General features: G+C 38.8%; 1 protein-coding gene across 1 annotated transcript in view; it reads right to left on the bottom strand.

Moving 5' to 3' along the window:
* The window catches only part of LRP2 (LDL receptor related protein 2), a 116,525-nt gene extending 100,009 nt beyond the window's left edge, over positions 1-16,516 (bottom strand). Inside the window, exon 1 of the mRNA XM_032190022.1 lies at positions 16,423-16,516. Within this exon, the coding sequence (XP_032045913.1) occupies positions 16,423-16,516 (94 nt within the window). The remainder of the gene's footprint in view (positions 1-16,422) is intronic.
* Positions 16,517-17,352: the final 836 nt, after the last annotated feature.

Below are 17,352 nucleotides of genomic sequence, written 5' to 3'. Positions count from 1 at the left end.
AGCACAACCACCTACTTTCTGAATTCATGATGACATAAATAACACGCTACCCTAACTTTCATGTAAAACCAGGCATATCAACACTGTCACATAAACACAGTTAAGTGATGTATTCCTAAGGGATATAGGCAAGCTACTTTATGCAAGGAATGTTCAAATCTGATTGTCTGGTAGTGACATCCTGATTTATAATGTATCCTGCAAATGGTCAAAAATTTCACTTGGATAAATGGTGGTACAGAGTGGTACAGGAGTATGTTCGCCCAAATACCTTCTATAGACTAATGCACGATGGTGGTTGGTGGTGCAGGTCTGGGGTTGGTGGTGCAGGTCTCTTATCAACTACCTTTAAAACACAACAACCTCCCTTGCAAAACTACCCTGAAGGAATGTACAAGTTCACTCTGGAATCCCAGGACCTCTCTCTGAGTTTTACCCTACAAAGCAACATTTCCATATGAGATTAGCAGTTAAAGCTCTAATGAACACAATGCATAAAACACCATTTATCAGTTGGAATTATTACGTAAAGTAAAAACTAAACCCACTTGCATATTTAGCATATATTGCTCTTCAAAACCACAAGAATATTCATAGTCACTTACCTAAAAAGAAGTTACAATTCAGAATTAAATCCATATCCATGATTAGTTTCTAGTGAATAGGAGGTTTATAAACATGCAATATGTGCAATAATTACACTATAATTTGTACATTATTTATAAAGAAAAAATAGCCAAGTTTTTTTAAGGCATTACACGCAACTGCTAATTTATTTTGCCTATCTTGTAATAAGTTCCTCCATTTAAGCATATCCTTATAGTGATATAAATGAGGAGATAACATTGATAAACTTTTTAGAAAGCATTATAAACATAGCTGCCTTCGTACAGCATGAGAAATGGTAACTGAATGTTAACAGAAAATCTGCAAAGCACGCAGTTCTCCTACACTGTAATTCTTCACAAAATTAGAGCATAAGTTGCTCACACCTACATACAGTAAGTGCTGTATCAATGTCTGTTTACACAATTCTTCAGCAAACCTGTTATAATTCATTTAATTATGGCATTAGCCTTTTCTGATGTTATCTTCCATGCTTACTTGTGACTGAAGGCAAAGAGCTGTGATACACCTTTACAAAAATACAAAGCCAACTGATACCTCATGTACGACTGTTTTATAATATCTTTATAACAAAGATAATCACATAGCAAATAATGGCATTAATTCATTAAAAGACAGTCTGTGAATCAAGTAATGTGGAAGAAGTAAAAGTGATCTGTAGTTTCAAGACCACTTCTCACCCAAGTTCGAAAAAGCTTTTGATTTTGCTTTGATCAAAACTAACTCTGACTTAGTTAAAGGAAAATGCAGTTGGGGCAAAATGAATTATTATAAAATCTACTGCTACTAACACTCAGCAGAAATATCCAGAATAAAAGAAAAACAACCACATCATCAATAAGAAAACATCTATTATTGTTTATGGTTTGTTACCATAAACAACTCCAGAAACCATTTGCTCTACACTTAAATGTACATATTCTGCATAAAAACAAATACTGGAAACTTATGAGATTTGAAGAATTGTGATTTAAGTGCTATGAATTTAGTTATCTGTTTTAAATAGTATTAGTTTGGGTAATAAACTAATTGCAGGCATTACTCACACTGACCAGGGATGATCCACAGAGTCCAAAAGGACTATTTCCAATGGTATAGGCTATGCAATGTGAGCCTGCAGCACCTGGGTTCCAGCGAGAGCAGGGAACTGTCAGAAGACAAGGGACATCCGCTTGTTTTTTGGCATTATTTGAAGCCTCAATTCACTGTAGGCTTAGTAATTACAAAATGTATGGAAGATTTTGCTTTCAATAAGAAACTGTTTTGTTGTTGTTGTTTTTAAATAGGAAGGCAGCTCATGAATCAGTTGGATGCTGCCAAAAATTAATACTAATGAACTAATTTCCATAGAAATTCTGATTTCCTCTGACAGATACTGATAAAACCAGACACCTCTTTCAGGCAAACAGAATCCTGTTAGCAGGATTCCTGCAGGAAATAACCACTGAGTTTAAAAACAAGCAGTAAATCAATTAAGAAGTTTAGGTTTTACAGTCATGCTTAAAATTTGCTAATAGAAAAGTATCTGGGTGACTTTTGAAAGTCCAAAATTGAGAGAGGGTTGGTTTTTTAGTTTTGCTTTATTTTTGTTATAACACATTTTTGTCTTCTGACTGTGATTAAAGCACTACCAGAAGACAGACTAGAAAAATACATGGCAGACCTGATGAATCATACATATATAAAAAAGAATTTCTGGGCATTAACAGTAAGAATTTTTTAAATATTAAATATCGATTATAACTGTTTGATATTCAGGAAAAGAAAAAAAAAAGCTAAGAACAGATGTCATCTTTAATATAAACCAGTCTAGAACTGGAAAATACAAACCAAAGATCAGAATTCTCACTGGAAAGATATATCCCAAAGCTTCTAAACTTCCTGCCACTCTTACTCTCTTTAGGCTTTATGCTGATGTTGTCACTGTACCTTCTGGGGCTCTTTATGTCTGAGATACTCTTGCAAGAGACTCCTCAGTGCATGCTTAAGATTCATAATTTGCTCGGTTAGAAACAAGGAAGCTAGTATTACTGGCTCTGGCTAAGCTACTTGCTCAAAGATTATGCCAGGTAGTCATTTTCTAATGGAATAAAGAAACATAGCAGTGATTTTTTCAGAGCAAAGACAGGATAAAACACTAATCAACGACCAACAACAGCTGGTCAGCAACGACCACTGCATAGGAATGAAGTCTCCCAAGTTAAACCATTGCCAAAGACAAACTCCACTGCCACCAGAGGTTGGTAGCCAACCTTAGCACCACTAATGAATGTTACTTGATGTCACGTTAAGTCACACAGAACTCTATCAGAAAAGAGGGAGGTTAATAGCTTCAGGCATTTCACAGCACAATGGTTCCAATTCATAGGGCTACAGTCTTCAACAGAAAGGCAGCCCATTATGCCCTCTCAAGTTTCCTTTTGCTTCACTTGCCCCAATATGTTTGTGTTTAAATATTTACATTGAGAACTAAAGCTTAAATTCAATCTTCTTGTATTAAAAATGAAATAGAAATAATTTTATGTTTGACTGATAATGGAAACCAATATTGCTTTACAACTCTACACATTAAGTTAGACTCCTTTCAGTTTCTCTCTAAACAGTTACAGTCTTCTCCAATTCTTTTCATCTATTCCCCACCTTTTGAATTATTTCTATCATCCACAGATTTTAAGGGCACCATGGCAGTCTGACTACACAGAATAGACCAAAATAATCATTAGTTCTTTCTTCCTCACGACATCGTTGAGAACTGCTAACATCTCTTTAACAGTTGATCTTGTATGAAAGATTTAAAGTAATGAAGAATGTACTAAACCCAGGGTAAACTGTACCACTCAAAACGTCCACTCAGAAATGACACACTGCTGTGATTACTTCACCTTTCAGGAATTACATCTCACAAATTTGTTTTTATTTTTTTTGAAGAGTAACATTTTTCAAGGCAGTATTTTTCCAATTAAACTGTTGTGCCTAATGTATCTGCAGTTTTTAAAAAATAAGTGTTAACAAACTGCACATTACGAGCTTCTCCATATAAATTTTACAAAAAGAACTGCAAGTGACAAGTTCTCTTTTCTCCCTTGCTGCCTTCCAACAAAGGGTACTACTGTTTGTTTCCACGTGGCCCCCAAACAGAATAAGCACCAAAGTAGCCCACTCCAATGGCCCTGCAGGTGAAGTCCTGAAGATACACCTCTCATACATTTTGATGTCGGATTTTTGCCTAGCTTAACTACATTTCACACAGTCTGAGGTTTTGGAATGCTCAGGGAGGTGAAGATGAACCTCTGCAAATTCCATCTCCATTCCCCCGCACCAAAGAAGAAGGAAAGAAAATCCATAATTCACCAAAGACCTTTGCTTATTTTTGTGAAATGCCCTGAAAAGTAGTTTTCTGCTAGCAATTACAATAGGAAAAGATGTTCTGAACATGTTTTATGCCTACATGTCTGTTAACTAGGCTATATTAGAGAAATTATCTTGACAGTATTAATGAAAATACAGTACAAAAAGTCTGTGCTCACTTCACATAACTGGAAGACCTCTGTATACAGAGCACAGAGGCCAGAATTTGAAGCAACAGATTTGTTTCTCCACTGATACTAGCTGGACTTAGAGGTTTGGCTCCCAAATCCTAGTTGTACAGGTTCCTCATAATTTAGCAGAAACCCACTGATGACAATAATAGAACAGCTGTTATTTCACAAAGCAACAGAAAATTACACCTCCAGTTCATCTCTCCCTAAAAATCTACTTGTGTTTAAATATTACTGGATTATAAATAGAACTTACTAGGAGGATGCACAAAATGAAAATAGAAGGGAAACTTAATTTTAATCTTTCCTTATTTGTTCCTTTGTGTAAGCCTGGCTGGATATGCAGAGTCTATTTCCATCTCAGATGGATGAGCTACATGTTCCATACTCACAGGAGCAGAACTTGTGAGCAAACCACGCCCTGAGTTCAGCAGATGATTTATACCACAAATTGGTATAAACAGATCTTGCCTGTCAGATTCTGATATCTACTTTTTAAGGTTTTACTCATTGACTTTCAACCCAAAAAAAAATTAAAATTCAAGAAGAAAATTGAAAGTTTTGTCTTTCAAAATGGACTTAGAAGTATAATGTTTCACTACTACAACAGATTTTTATCATTTCCCTTTCAAAAGGACATACTAAGAAACAATGTTGCCTCAATGCCAAAAAAAAAAAAAAAAAAAAAAAAGCATTGAGACAGCTTCTTCTGGTGTAAATCAGCAATGCCACTTAGATACAAGAAATAATAGAAAATTACTAAATTGTGCTTTCCAAAAGTATATTCTATGCTTTGTGTCTGCACACTCTTGCATATACTGATACTTTTCTACTAAAATCATTGCTAAAACTAAGGCATCAAATCTCATTTTAATAATGTTCACATGCAAACTCTTTTTAGAAATACTTAAAGTTAGTGTATTCTATGTTAAACTATTTGTTTTCAGTTAATACAGTTATAAAAGAACTATAGATTCATTTCTGCTAATGCGTCAACATAAATCCAGGAATTAAAGAAATTCAGTATTTTAATCTACTGAAACTAAGCAGGAAAGCTTTCCTGCAAAGAAAAAAGGGTTCAAGTCTCCTATAGACATCAAGTTCAAAGGAATGACACTGTAAATGCCTCCTAGCAACGTTAAAGATATTCATAATCCTCATCCTCTCTACCTTGGTTCAGCTTTTTCAATTGAAAAAGCAATAAATGTAAATAGCCTGATAAAAAAAAAAAAAAGTTTACAAATTCATTTTTAATGAATTTAATTTTCTTTTTTTCAAGTATTACGCTGAACTACTAATACACAGAACTAGCTCCTAATTTTCTGATAAATCACATGCAGCCCTCTTGAGGAAGAAAAAAAATCTTTTTGTTTGTTTGTCTGTTTAAGCTCTGGTATTCAGAACAAAATAACTGTGGTCTCTACATTATCACTTCAAAAAAATATACGTATACACACACAAACCGTAATTTTAAATTATTCACACTAATCCTAAATGTAAAGAAAAAAAGATCTCTTGAATTCAAAATCATGACAGCTTATTTATTATACATGCCCACGAAGAGCACATATCCATATTACATATCATTACCATCACATGGTACTGTAAGCAAACTCATAAAAACAGCAACACCTTTGGAATCTTGATTCAAGTCAGAAACATTTTAAATAGCAACAAATCAACTCTTACTGTCTTCGCAGTCCTATAACTAGGCAGGAATAAGAAATAATCCTTTTAAGCAAGGTCTAATTTTAATAGACAGGACATGTACTCCTTTTTACTGATAAAGTAAATATTCCCTATATTGAACAGACCATGCTCCTTCTTTCGTTTAAGTTTCTGTCAAATTTCCCACACTTCAGTGATAACTGAGAATCAGCCATTATTTTTTATTGGACACTTTCTTTATCTCCAAATGTATACAAACTATTTTCATTGCTGAGACTAATAAAAATTATTTATACTCCTTTCTTAGAGAGTTTAGTAAAGTTATTAACCATCTGGCCGAATTTAAAAGAAACAATATTTGTGGAAGTGGAACATTAGCCTCCATGATATAAAAATGTATTTCAGACACATTATACGGAAAGAACACATTCTGCACTAAATTGGGTAATCTTAACCAGTTGTCTTGACATTAGCTGTCTTAATCCACATAATTCAATTGTGATGGTGTTAGCCGGGTAAGTGAAGCAAGCGCTGTGGATCCCCAGGGAAGCATACACTTCTGAGCTCTCCTCAATCCCAGAAGTTTCTTTTTCATGAATAGCACATTAAATATGCAAAAATCTGTTCTAATTGACCAAATGACATGAAGAGGAAGAAGAACAAGCAAACACAGTAGAAGTAAAAGACACCCCCAATTACTCACAGAAGGAAGCATCCCAAGCATTTTTGTAAGAATGGACCTTGCTAATGGCCCCGAGGCTGCTGTAGAATAATAATTGGGAAATAAGGGGGTGGTAGGGAGAGGGGGAATATAGCCAAATGAGAACAATCTTCAAGAATAAGAAGTATTTACAAGTACATAGCACATGGAAAATGAAAAGAAAAAATAAAAAAAAGCAAGCAGGGAAAAAAAAGTGCTCAAACAACTTACAGCATGTACAGTACACAGCACTGAGAAAGTATGATACATGTAGATGCAGTAGCCAATGATAAAACCACCTTCTCAGGGAGCTACACTCACTTTGAGAGCTGTATTGTTTTTTAAATAAATTTTCCAACCAATGTGCTGTTTGTTCTCAAAATTAAACCTCATGCTGAGATGGCGAGCTGCATTCAGTTCAGTCATGCTCTCCTGAAAGCTGATGAGTCACTGCAACATTAGGAATCAGCCTCAGTAAAAAGTCTTACAATGAAGTTTATGCCAGTGAAATCATGCCATTTACATTTATTTTACGTATTATTGTTAGACTGAAAATTGCTATGCAACATGCAACACTTTGCCAAACCATAAACTTTACTGGAATATTATATCATAAATTACTGAATTAAAAATGAAACTTGTCATGCAAAAAATTAACCATTTCCCCTTACAGGTTATAAATACAGTGAGCACACAGAACAAAAGTTACTTCTGTCTTATAACTCATATCCGTATCAAAATTGTTCACTACTTGAGCAGCACCTTCATACCTATTGGGACTCTTGGATAAAAAAGAGAACTTAATCTGCATCCCAAAGCTTCATAGCATACCCAGTTGTCATTCATCAGAAATAGCGACTGGGACTTGGTGAAAACTAAGCATAACAGTATTTTCAGAAAAACAGAACTGAAGTGTCTACACAGAATAGACACGCTATATGCTACAACCATCTACTGTGGTAGTAGGAAGTACAAGTATTTCTTCTGATTCATTGACATTTGTTATGATTCCCCCTCATTCTGAAGTGATGCAATTTCAGCCAGCAGCTAACAGCTATGTCTGATCACCCCTTATCAAGCTTTTTGAAAAGGAAATGCCACGTGCTAAAAGACTAAGTAAAGAAAGATCATCTGAACTAGAAAAGCAATGTTGTCTGATGTGCTCTCACAGAACACAATTTTATCTTAACAGACCTTAAAATGGGCAGTGAGAATTAAATTATCCTACAGCTATTTCGTTTTTAAATGTTTATATATATATATATATATTTCATTTTTAATAAAAATCCTGTTACCAAAACAGTAATACTAAAAAGACGAAGTCCTTGAATCAATCAGAAGAGAGTAACTATGAGAAATTTATCATATCATGTATAATCATAAATAACAGAAAAAGGCACTGGTTCTCTCCCAGGTATCAGTAGAACACAACATACAATCACAGAATGGTTTGGGTTGGAAAGGACTTGAAAGACCATGCAGTTCCACTCCCCCTGCCACAGGCAGGGACACCTCCCACCAGCCCAGGCTGCCCAAAGCCACATCATTAAACACTTCCAGGAATGGGGTACCCACAGCTGCACTACGCTCCCTGATAAAGATCCCTTCTCCTGCTGTCTTGTAGGCCCCCTTTAGGGGCTGGAAAACCACTGGAGCCTTCTCTTCTCCAGGCTGAACAACCCCAACTCCCTCAGCCTGGAGAGGTATTCCAGCCCTCTGAGTTTGCCTACAGATTTGCAACTTTTAAATCATAATCCCTTCCTCATAGAAATAGTTCCATCAGTCTGTCCAAATGCTGCTAGAAACAAGGCTGCGACCACACCTGGTATATTGCTGGACAAAAAGTCAGTATCTCTATACAAACATAGAATGACTGAGATTTTCTCTCAAACGGACAATAATTGGGGGCTCTCTCCCCTTCTTTCTCTCTCTGCCACCAAATGAAATTTCTTGGGATTAAAGTCTCTGAGAATTCTGTGACCCTATAAGAAAAAAATTAAGAAGGCCAGCGAGTTAAAAAGTATTGCACAGCTAAAAAGACAGTACCTGATTGCTAAAGCATCTTTATTCAGGAGACTCAACAAAAAACAGGGAAGAATCATTTTTGTTATCTAATAGGCAATAAAATCTTAGTATGGATAAAGCATTTTGTCAAGGTCGGTGCTTTCACCTCATCCTTCGTTAATTTAAATTTTGCCACTCGTTATTTCACTGATTTTATCTATTTGTGTTTGTTTCCTTTTTTTCTTAAAAAAAAAAAAAAAAAAAAAAAAGAGATTTCTAAAGGACTTAAAGTTCAATTTTAAAGCTTTATTGCTTTTTTAAATTTGTACTGTAAGATAACCATTTCTAAAGTGGCTTCTGTGGTCTGTGGCTGGCTTAGTAAAGCTAAAAACTGCAAAATTAATAAAAACAAATGTTATCAGGATTTTTATATTTCCACTGTTAAATTATATTTTTGCCAGTTGTCTACAATTATAATACAAATCCCATGAAACAATATCACTTCTAGTAGAAGTGCCAAAGGAGCCCCATGTGAGGCCAACGGCCTGCCTGCTGGAGCACAGGCGGGGCAGCGCTGCTCCGTGGCTGAGGCTCTATTCAGATCTCCCACTTGGGTCAGCCAACAGGAATTTGTCAGGGCTCAGATTAATAACTAAGGAGGCCCAGTTTAATTACTCCACTAAATAACTTTATGTCTTTCAAGTTACCTCACTGCAGAGGTAACAAAAGAAATGTCAGTACTTTGGTACCTTTACAGAACACTGGGAACTAAAATTCATTCCCAGTGAGAGTCAGTCAGGCCTTAAAATGCATTCTGTGGCTGACTTCATGCAGAAAAGGCAAAAATGGCAAAGCTAACAAAACTATCTACTACTGCTATCTACCTAACAGAAGACACCACAAACTCTGTCACTAACTTCAGACACAAACTGGAGCTCAATTGTTCCAAGTGAAATGGTTTAGAAACCTGCTATATCTCGGTAGTACAAATTGCTTTTTCGGTAACTCAGCTAGACGGCCACTAACGCTGCAACCCTGCCGCAGCATTCCAGGCGCTTGGTTATCGTCCAGCTCGTTTATTGTACTGCAGGTTGAGAACAGCCCTACAATCCTGCTCAAAAGTGAACACGTGAGCAGTCCCATTCAAGTCAAGCCATCTGTTTACACTAGACAACTTTACAAAAGGGTTTCCAGCAGTGCTAACATCGGTTCTTTACAGCCCCAACAGGACCACTCTTGTCACTAGCATGCTAGCCAGGCATTTCCTATATGCACCTAACAGTAGCATTAAGCAGCAATTGCATGGCCAGCGGAGCCAACCCACCGACTTACTACTAACCATGCAAAAAAGGGTCTCTCTCTCCCTCTTTCCAATTCTGCTCCTTCTCCCACTAGATGCTAGGGTTTTCCAAACTCTGCTGATTACCACATCTTCCTGTGTGCTGCCCTAATTCACCAAGCCATCTAGCTCCCTAGACCTGTTTTAGTTTTCCACTGGGCTTGTAAGTGAAAGCTGCTGAGAGATTTGATAAGCAGTGGTGCTAGCACCACATAAGGAGCAAGAACCCAGGCAGTAACATGGGACTGAGACGTTGCAGGAGGGAGAGGAGTGGGGCCTCCTGCTTTCAGCAGCAGTGAGCTGGCAAATTAGCTCATCACATCTTGGGAAACCACACCCTTTGGTGTCAAAGCCTGATAAGGGCTTGGTCAGATCTAAATGGGGTCTCCCACTGGTATTGACTGATGTGAAGTCAACTTCCCATTTCTGGGAAAACTGGGGGAACACAATTTTTGCATGTAGTATGCGCTCAAATTCTGCAAGCCCTATACTTCCTCTAACTAAACCCTCTGGTATGTTTAGCTGAGTTGCTACTGTGCCCAATGGATTTTGAAGATAAAAGCATTACCCAGGTTCTAAATATGAATATAGAAGTTGGACTTGATGATCCTTATGGGTCCCTTCCAACTCAGGATATTCTATGATTCTATGAGTTCTGAGATATCTTGTGTATTACACCAACTGTTTTTGTAGAGATGCTATGGAGCACACCTAAAACCCCTGTTCTTCTCCTTGTTCCACAGACATGAGCTTTCAATCCTCATCCACGGCAGTCCCTACTGGAATGGACCCCCATTCTCTGATTCTACTCAGTAGGTGGTGGCATCATGACCTGCTTGCATAAGCAAATAACTGGACAGACCAAGTACTGTTCTACAGGGCCCTTCTGCCGAAGATCTCACTTCTTGAATGCAAAACAAAATCAAATTATTCATGTTAAAAGTACAAAATATAACAGGGCATAAAAGTAGAACAATTTCAGTTAACTCTTTTATGCTATTAATCCAAAGCAAAACTTGTAACAGTGATCCTTAGATCTCTAATCTACTTCAAGCGTTGCAAAACAAAGAAAACATTAAAAGGCTTGAAACCAACAGCAAAAGCTTATAGAATCCACTAAGGGCTATCCACTCCATTAAACATTTCTACACTTACTCATTAAACTTCATTTTCTTGAACTGTTTTTAAAATGTGCTGAGCTAAGGAAACAAAAAACAGTTAATAAAATGAACATTACCATAAGAAAGTGGACTTCAAAATGGATCTCAAGCAATAATAAGCTATTAAAAGAGATGTTTACTCTTCACTGAATCCTATTTTCCATCTCTCAGATCAGTACAACTCGGGTAATTTCTTTGAAATCAATGGAGTTGCGCTGACTTTACTGAGAAGAACCCTTACTCTTTCTTCATCTACAAACAGTTCAAGGCATTTTATGAATAAAGTCCAATTATTAAATTATATGAAGAAGCACTTTATTTTTAAGTAATTTGAAAAAAAAAGTCTGCATTTATTTGCCACACGCAGTGTATAGCATTAGAAAGACACTGACCAATTATCTGATTATAATAGCTAATTAGCAACTGTTACCTAATCAAGAATAAAAACATAAACGTCTTTTTATATAGATGTCAATGTGCGGATCATGAATTAAAAGGGACCTTTAATGTTTTTCAACAATCACACCTTCTACAAAGTGTAATTTCCTTTGAAACATCCAAAGTGCTATGTGGTTCCAACACTTATTAAGTAGAGCTCTAAAAGAGGAGACACAATTAAAGCTCCTGCTTTAAGAAGTGACAGTACAATACGATTCGAAGTTTCATGTTATTTGTCCATTTGAAGAGTTTTCACAAGCTCTCAAATTGAACAAGTTTTGTAGGATGACAGAACAACATTTGATCCAATACTCCCAGTTGAGAAACTACCTCTAAAACATGTCTGATTATTGCTTAATTAAAAATAAGAGTATTCAGTAAGAAAAGTCTTGACAAAAGAACCTCCAGTTTCTGTGCTAAATAATGAGAAGTTAAAAGCAAACACCACTGGGCTTTGATCTGGCAATAATCTAACAGTGCAACAAGGCGTATGGAAGGGGAAAGGCTCCAAACAGTGTGACTGATTTCATGTCAATCCAGGAAGCCCAAAAGGAGAAGAATTAAAAGGCTTTAATGAAATTGCATTCTACCTTTTCCCCAAATGAATCTTTGCTCATTTCCTGCAAAACACATGGAGAATAAATCTGGATTAAAGTGGGATTTCATTGCTCAAATTTCCAATCAGCTCAATGTATGAAAGAAGGTTTTAGTTTGTCTTACAGGGAAATTGAAGCAACACATACATCACACATTTATCTTAGCTGAAATCTCCTTAGATGCTCTCTCTCTATTTGTCTTGACTCCTTTAGCTTAATTATTTACTGTAATTCTAGCATTTGGCACAGAACCAAAATCTAACTAGGTGTCATCCAATTACTGCCTTCAATTTTTAACTAAAATTTTTGGGGGCTGTCCCATTCTTCACTTCACCTGATTACTTAGCAAATTCCTGCTATGCTTTGCTGAACAGGATACAGAAATAGTAAATTATTAAGAAAAATCAAGAGATGTATTAAAAGAGAACTACTCATTAAAAAGAGTCTTACAAAAAAAAAAAAAGATGACTGCCAGTGCACAGAGCTATGTCTCGTTAATTGAAATGCCAGAAGATTACAATGTGTTTCACTGAGATGTACTTTTAAATTTTTAGCCCTCAGGAAAGACACATGTTCAGAACCAGGTACACAAACCAAGTAGGAGTTTTGTTCTTGATTTTGTAAAAGTACATCACCAAGAGAAACCAAGTAAAATATATCAGTTCAGGATTATGATGAATGTTGCAGCCCATAGGTAAGGCATGATACCTACGAAAACTGTAAGTAGGGATTGCATCATCACATTCATTTTTTTTGTCATCCTTTCTCATTACTCCCAAATCCTTGGTCCCTGAGGAAAGCCTCATGCAGTGGGTCTTGGCAGGAGCATAATCTTACAGAGAGGCTTCTCTGTCATTTAAACATACACAGCACTGTACAAGGAAGTATGAACACTGACTGTGGCCTGTCGCCTACAGCAATGTCACTATACATCGTTCCACAGGCATTGAATAGATTTGAACAAAGGCAGCATCTGTAAAAACAAACTGAATTATTAATTTGGAGATCGAACTCTCAAGATACGTGATGGAAGAGCATGTTTCTCCGTGACATTCTGGAAAGAACGGTTAGAGGTTTCATCTACTTGGACTTACTGTACCTATTCATTACTGGCCAACTTCATGCAACCGTTCATTATGATTTCTGAGCTATACTATCCACCATACAAATTCAGTCTTAAAATAGCTTTCATTCTTGTAGAATGATTGGGACCTTTTAACGATGACAAATTTTAGTCACTTTGGTCTGTGTCACATTTAAACTGATGATCTATCATTGCAGAGATTTAAGATGTACATCAAATTTGATGCACTAACTTTTGTGTTACAGCAAAGAATCTGGGCAGATCACATTTTGACAATATGTCTACAGAACAGGTAACTGCCTTTCTTTAAAAAAATTATTTTAGAAAGTCTTCCGCGCTTGGTATCAACAGAAAACTTCTAAAAGCATCAATAAACTATGAGTTATTAAAGAAGGAGCAAAAATTAAAGTCAGAAGTCAACCTAGCTTGATCTTCTAGCCTCTTAGCTCAATATGGAATCGAAATTTTCAAAAAATTAGCATACATGTTAATGAGACTGTTAATGAGAATGCTTAGGTTTCCAGCTGCATTTCCCAGAATTTGTAAGTTTACACTAATATTATGATTATCAGCAAGGAAAGTATAGCCTTGCTAAGAAAGCACTGATTTCATGATTCAAAGCAACATGAATCTGTCTTCTTTCATGCCATACGTGAAAAGTCTTAAAGAAAAAAATCCACAAGAAACAAGGGGAGTGAGGGAGGTTGGGAGAACATGGGGGTGGACAACCCCAATTTAGATGTTGTAAACTGTATAGTACAGGGAAGGTCTGGCCTTACAAAAGCTAAATGGTACTTTGCAATAAACTGCAGCAAAATTTCACTGCAAGTATATGCTAGCCTGAAAAAAGGTGAGACTAGCAGCGTCTTGTAACATGTACTAAATTAATAGAATTGGTGATAAAAAACAACACCAAAGTCAAAATATTTAATTATTTATGAAATCAATAGTATTATTTTGATGCTAATATATATATTTTTGTAATATTTATATAATCTGTGTTGAAAGTAGGACCTACGGTACACAAAAAAGGAAGACCAATGAAGGAAATTTAAGCAACTGAAATATATGGGCAGTAGAGATTCTAAATATAGTATATTTACAAATAATGTTCTTACTATTTTGTGTCTAAAGAGTATTTTTTTAATAAAGAAAACCAGTTTGTGTGTTTGTTTGTTTTTTTTAAATGAATGATTTACATGTGATTTTCATATATATGAATGATTTATAAAGAAACTAACAGTGCTTCTGGCACAGAACCAATTTAGAACAGAAAAATCTTCAGCCACTTTCAGGTACTAAAGTCTCCTCAGAAAAAGTACAGCAAATCTTCCATGTTAGTTAAGGTGAGAGCGCTCACAGACACTGGGGAGCACTGCATGAGTATACAGATCTGATATGCTTTGCAGTAAGCCTAAAGAACTCATTGTTCAACCATAAAGTTGTCCTAGTGATCTCATTTGCCCTCTGTAAAACTGCTGAGAGTGCAACATCCATCCAGTGTCTGGAGTGTGTGTCAGAGTACGTAGTGCTTTCCCATTCCTCAAAACAAACATTAACATTAGTCTCATGACACTTCTTTTTTACACTACCTCTAGTTAGGTAGGTTTTTTCTGTTTCAGTGGCAATGCCTTCTGGTAACAGCCACCTTACAAGCAATAAGGCCTAGACAGGAAAAGTTGCAGAACAAGGCTCTGTATTACTGGCCTTTACAAGAAGGGGTATTTTTATTTGGTTTGTAAGTGCTATATTTAATTTCAGGAAATCCAGAGTTAACTCAATGAAGGAAGAGTTGTGACAGGATCAACTGAGAAAGTAGCCAAGTGTTCTAGAAGTATCCGGTGCATTATGGGAATATTTAGGCATCACCAACCTGAGAACGTCAAAAATATTACTGGAAGCATATTTTCAAAACACTGAGGATTAGTCAAGATAATACAATTTTCACTGATTTCTTTGGATTTGTTTGCATGATTTTTGATTTTTTTTTTTTTTTTTTTTTTTGAAATGAGGGCTTGACACAATCTCAAGATTCAAGGATCTCAACTTAAGCGTATCAAGTATTTCACAGTAACAATCAGTGTGGTCAAGATTGCCAGCCAGGTGTTTTATACTGGTACCAGTTATGCCATTACTATAACTATACTGTTTTGCTTGCACAATTATTTATTCTACTGCCCTGAAGGGAGCGGAGCGGGAGGAACCAACAAAGTGAAAAGTGCTGCGCGTCCACTGCCTACGAGCAGGGGTCGGAGCTTTCCTCTCCCTCAGTTATGTCACTTACTGGGCACTCTGAAGAGTGAAAAGCAGGAGCGGAGCAAGGAAATGCACTTCCAGAGGAGCTCTGCAGCTTCCATTCTGCCCAGTGTAACCTAACAGGGCGCCGGATTAACTCCCTGCCCAGCGTGACCTCCTTGGCTAGGGCTTTTGCAGGTCTCCTGCAGCCCATTAGCTATCTCCTCTTTCGCCGCTCCCAAGCGGGAGCCGCTAGCAGCAGTTGCTGTATAATTACTTACTTGATTCTGCCTAAGGAGCTTAACCTAAGAGTTGAGCGAGGAAAGCAGATTAACAACTTGAAGGCGCAGACGCACCCCTCACCCAGCAGCGCCGCCGCTTCACCCCCGGGGCCCCGCCAGGCGCTCGGCCCCTCCGGGTCCCCGCAGCCCGGTGCCGCGGGCGGGGAGCCGGGGCTGTGTGGGGAGCCCCGATGGCAGCCCCGAGGGGAGGCCGCCCCCCGCGGCCGGCTGAGGGCCCGCGGCGGCGGGTCACATGCAGCCGCGTCGCCTAGCGACGGCAAAGCCCGCAGACAAAGTTCGGCCCCGCGGCCGCGCCGTGCGCTGCTGCTCGGGGCCCGGCCCGCCGGCCCCGCGGGTTTTCACCTCAGGCAGAGCCCGCGGCCCCGCACGGCGCCGTGAGCGCGAGGTGCCCAGCCACGGGGCGCTGCCTGGTGCAACGCGCCGGGAAAAGAAAATAAATACATACATACATACATACATAAATAAAAAGTTTGCACGACTCCGAAAAAAAGAAAAAGGATAACTTAAAGCTGAGATGAAGCGAAATTACAGAGCCGGTGTGGTCTGTGCTGTTTTTCTTTTAAGGCGCCAGTGCCTTTTCCTCCAGAGACACCAAGTCCGTCGAAGGGCTCCTGGGGAGCGCCAGCTCCCGCTGCCGAGGGGCGGCGGCAGCGCCCGAGCGAGCCCCGTTATTAGCCCCACTCGGGACTTGTCCGCCCGGGGCGCCGGGCGGCGGCAGCGCAGCGCTTACCTTGGCAGCTGCCCCGCAGTATGCACGCGGCGAATAGAACGAGCAGCTTGCAGGCAGCTGCTGCTCTGCCGTCCATCCGACGGTGCGGTCCCATCCGGGCTGGGATGCTCCAGCTCCCTCAGAAGCCGGCCGCTCGACGCGGGGGTGCCGGGCTGCAGGGCAGCGCGCAAGGAGCCCCGTCTCTTTGCTTGTCCCGCTAGTTGCAGAAGAAAGGCGCGTTCGCCTGTTGAGGCATCGCGTTTTCTATAAACTCCCACCCTCCAGACATTGCATAAAGCTCTTTATACCCGGCGGCCCCGGAACTAGCATGAGGGAATCAGGCACCGCTCCAGGCCCCGCAGCCCCGGGCTGCCTCTGCCCCTCCTTCCCCGCCGGCAGCGGGGGCAGGATGCGGCCGGTCCCGCTCTGCACAGGCTGGGGAGCGGGGGCCGTGGTGCCACACCGACTGTAGGCGCTAGTTGCGGGGAATTTGGGTTTGCAAGTGAAATACACCACAGGTTTTAGCATCCCACAGGCATGCTCCAACCAAGGAAAGTGTACTTGACAACTTAGAAATACCTCCTTTCCAATGCAGGGGATAAAGCCTAGAAGTTGGGGCTTTTTTATTCCTCACAGAAAAATCGCAAAAGGGAAACTGTAGCAATGAAACTTATTTCTGCACCTTCTAGGGAGATAAAATCAGTTTGGTGAAGTGCTTTGGCTGTGAATGCTTAAGGTATCAGCCAGAGACACTTTATTCTGGTTCTAACAGTGTACAGCACATGTGAAATGCCTGCCTGAATTTTATTGCTGCTATTTCAGGAATCATATACCTACTAACAAGGGTAGAACAGGGCATGGTATCATGGGGGAAAGATAAAGATATCCTGATACTTCATGATGGAATGCACTCTTGGGAAAAGGGCAAAAACATTTTGGAGGTTTTCTTTG

The sequence above is a fragment of the Aythya fuligula genome, chromosome 6 (genome assembly GCF_009819795.1).
Source record: "Aythya fuligula isolate bAytFul2 chromosome 6, bAytFul2.pri, whole genome shotgun sequence".
Taxonomy (NCBI): Eukaryota; Metazoa; Chordata; class Aves; order Anseriformes; family Anatidae; genus Aythya; species Aythya fuligula.
Note: the sequence above shows the minus strand (reverse complement) of the source record. Positions and strands in the feature narration are given on the sequence as shown.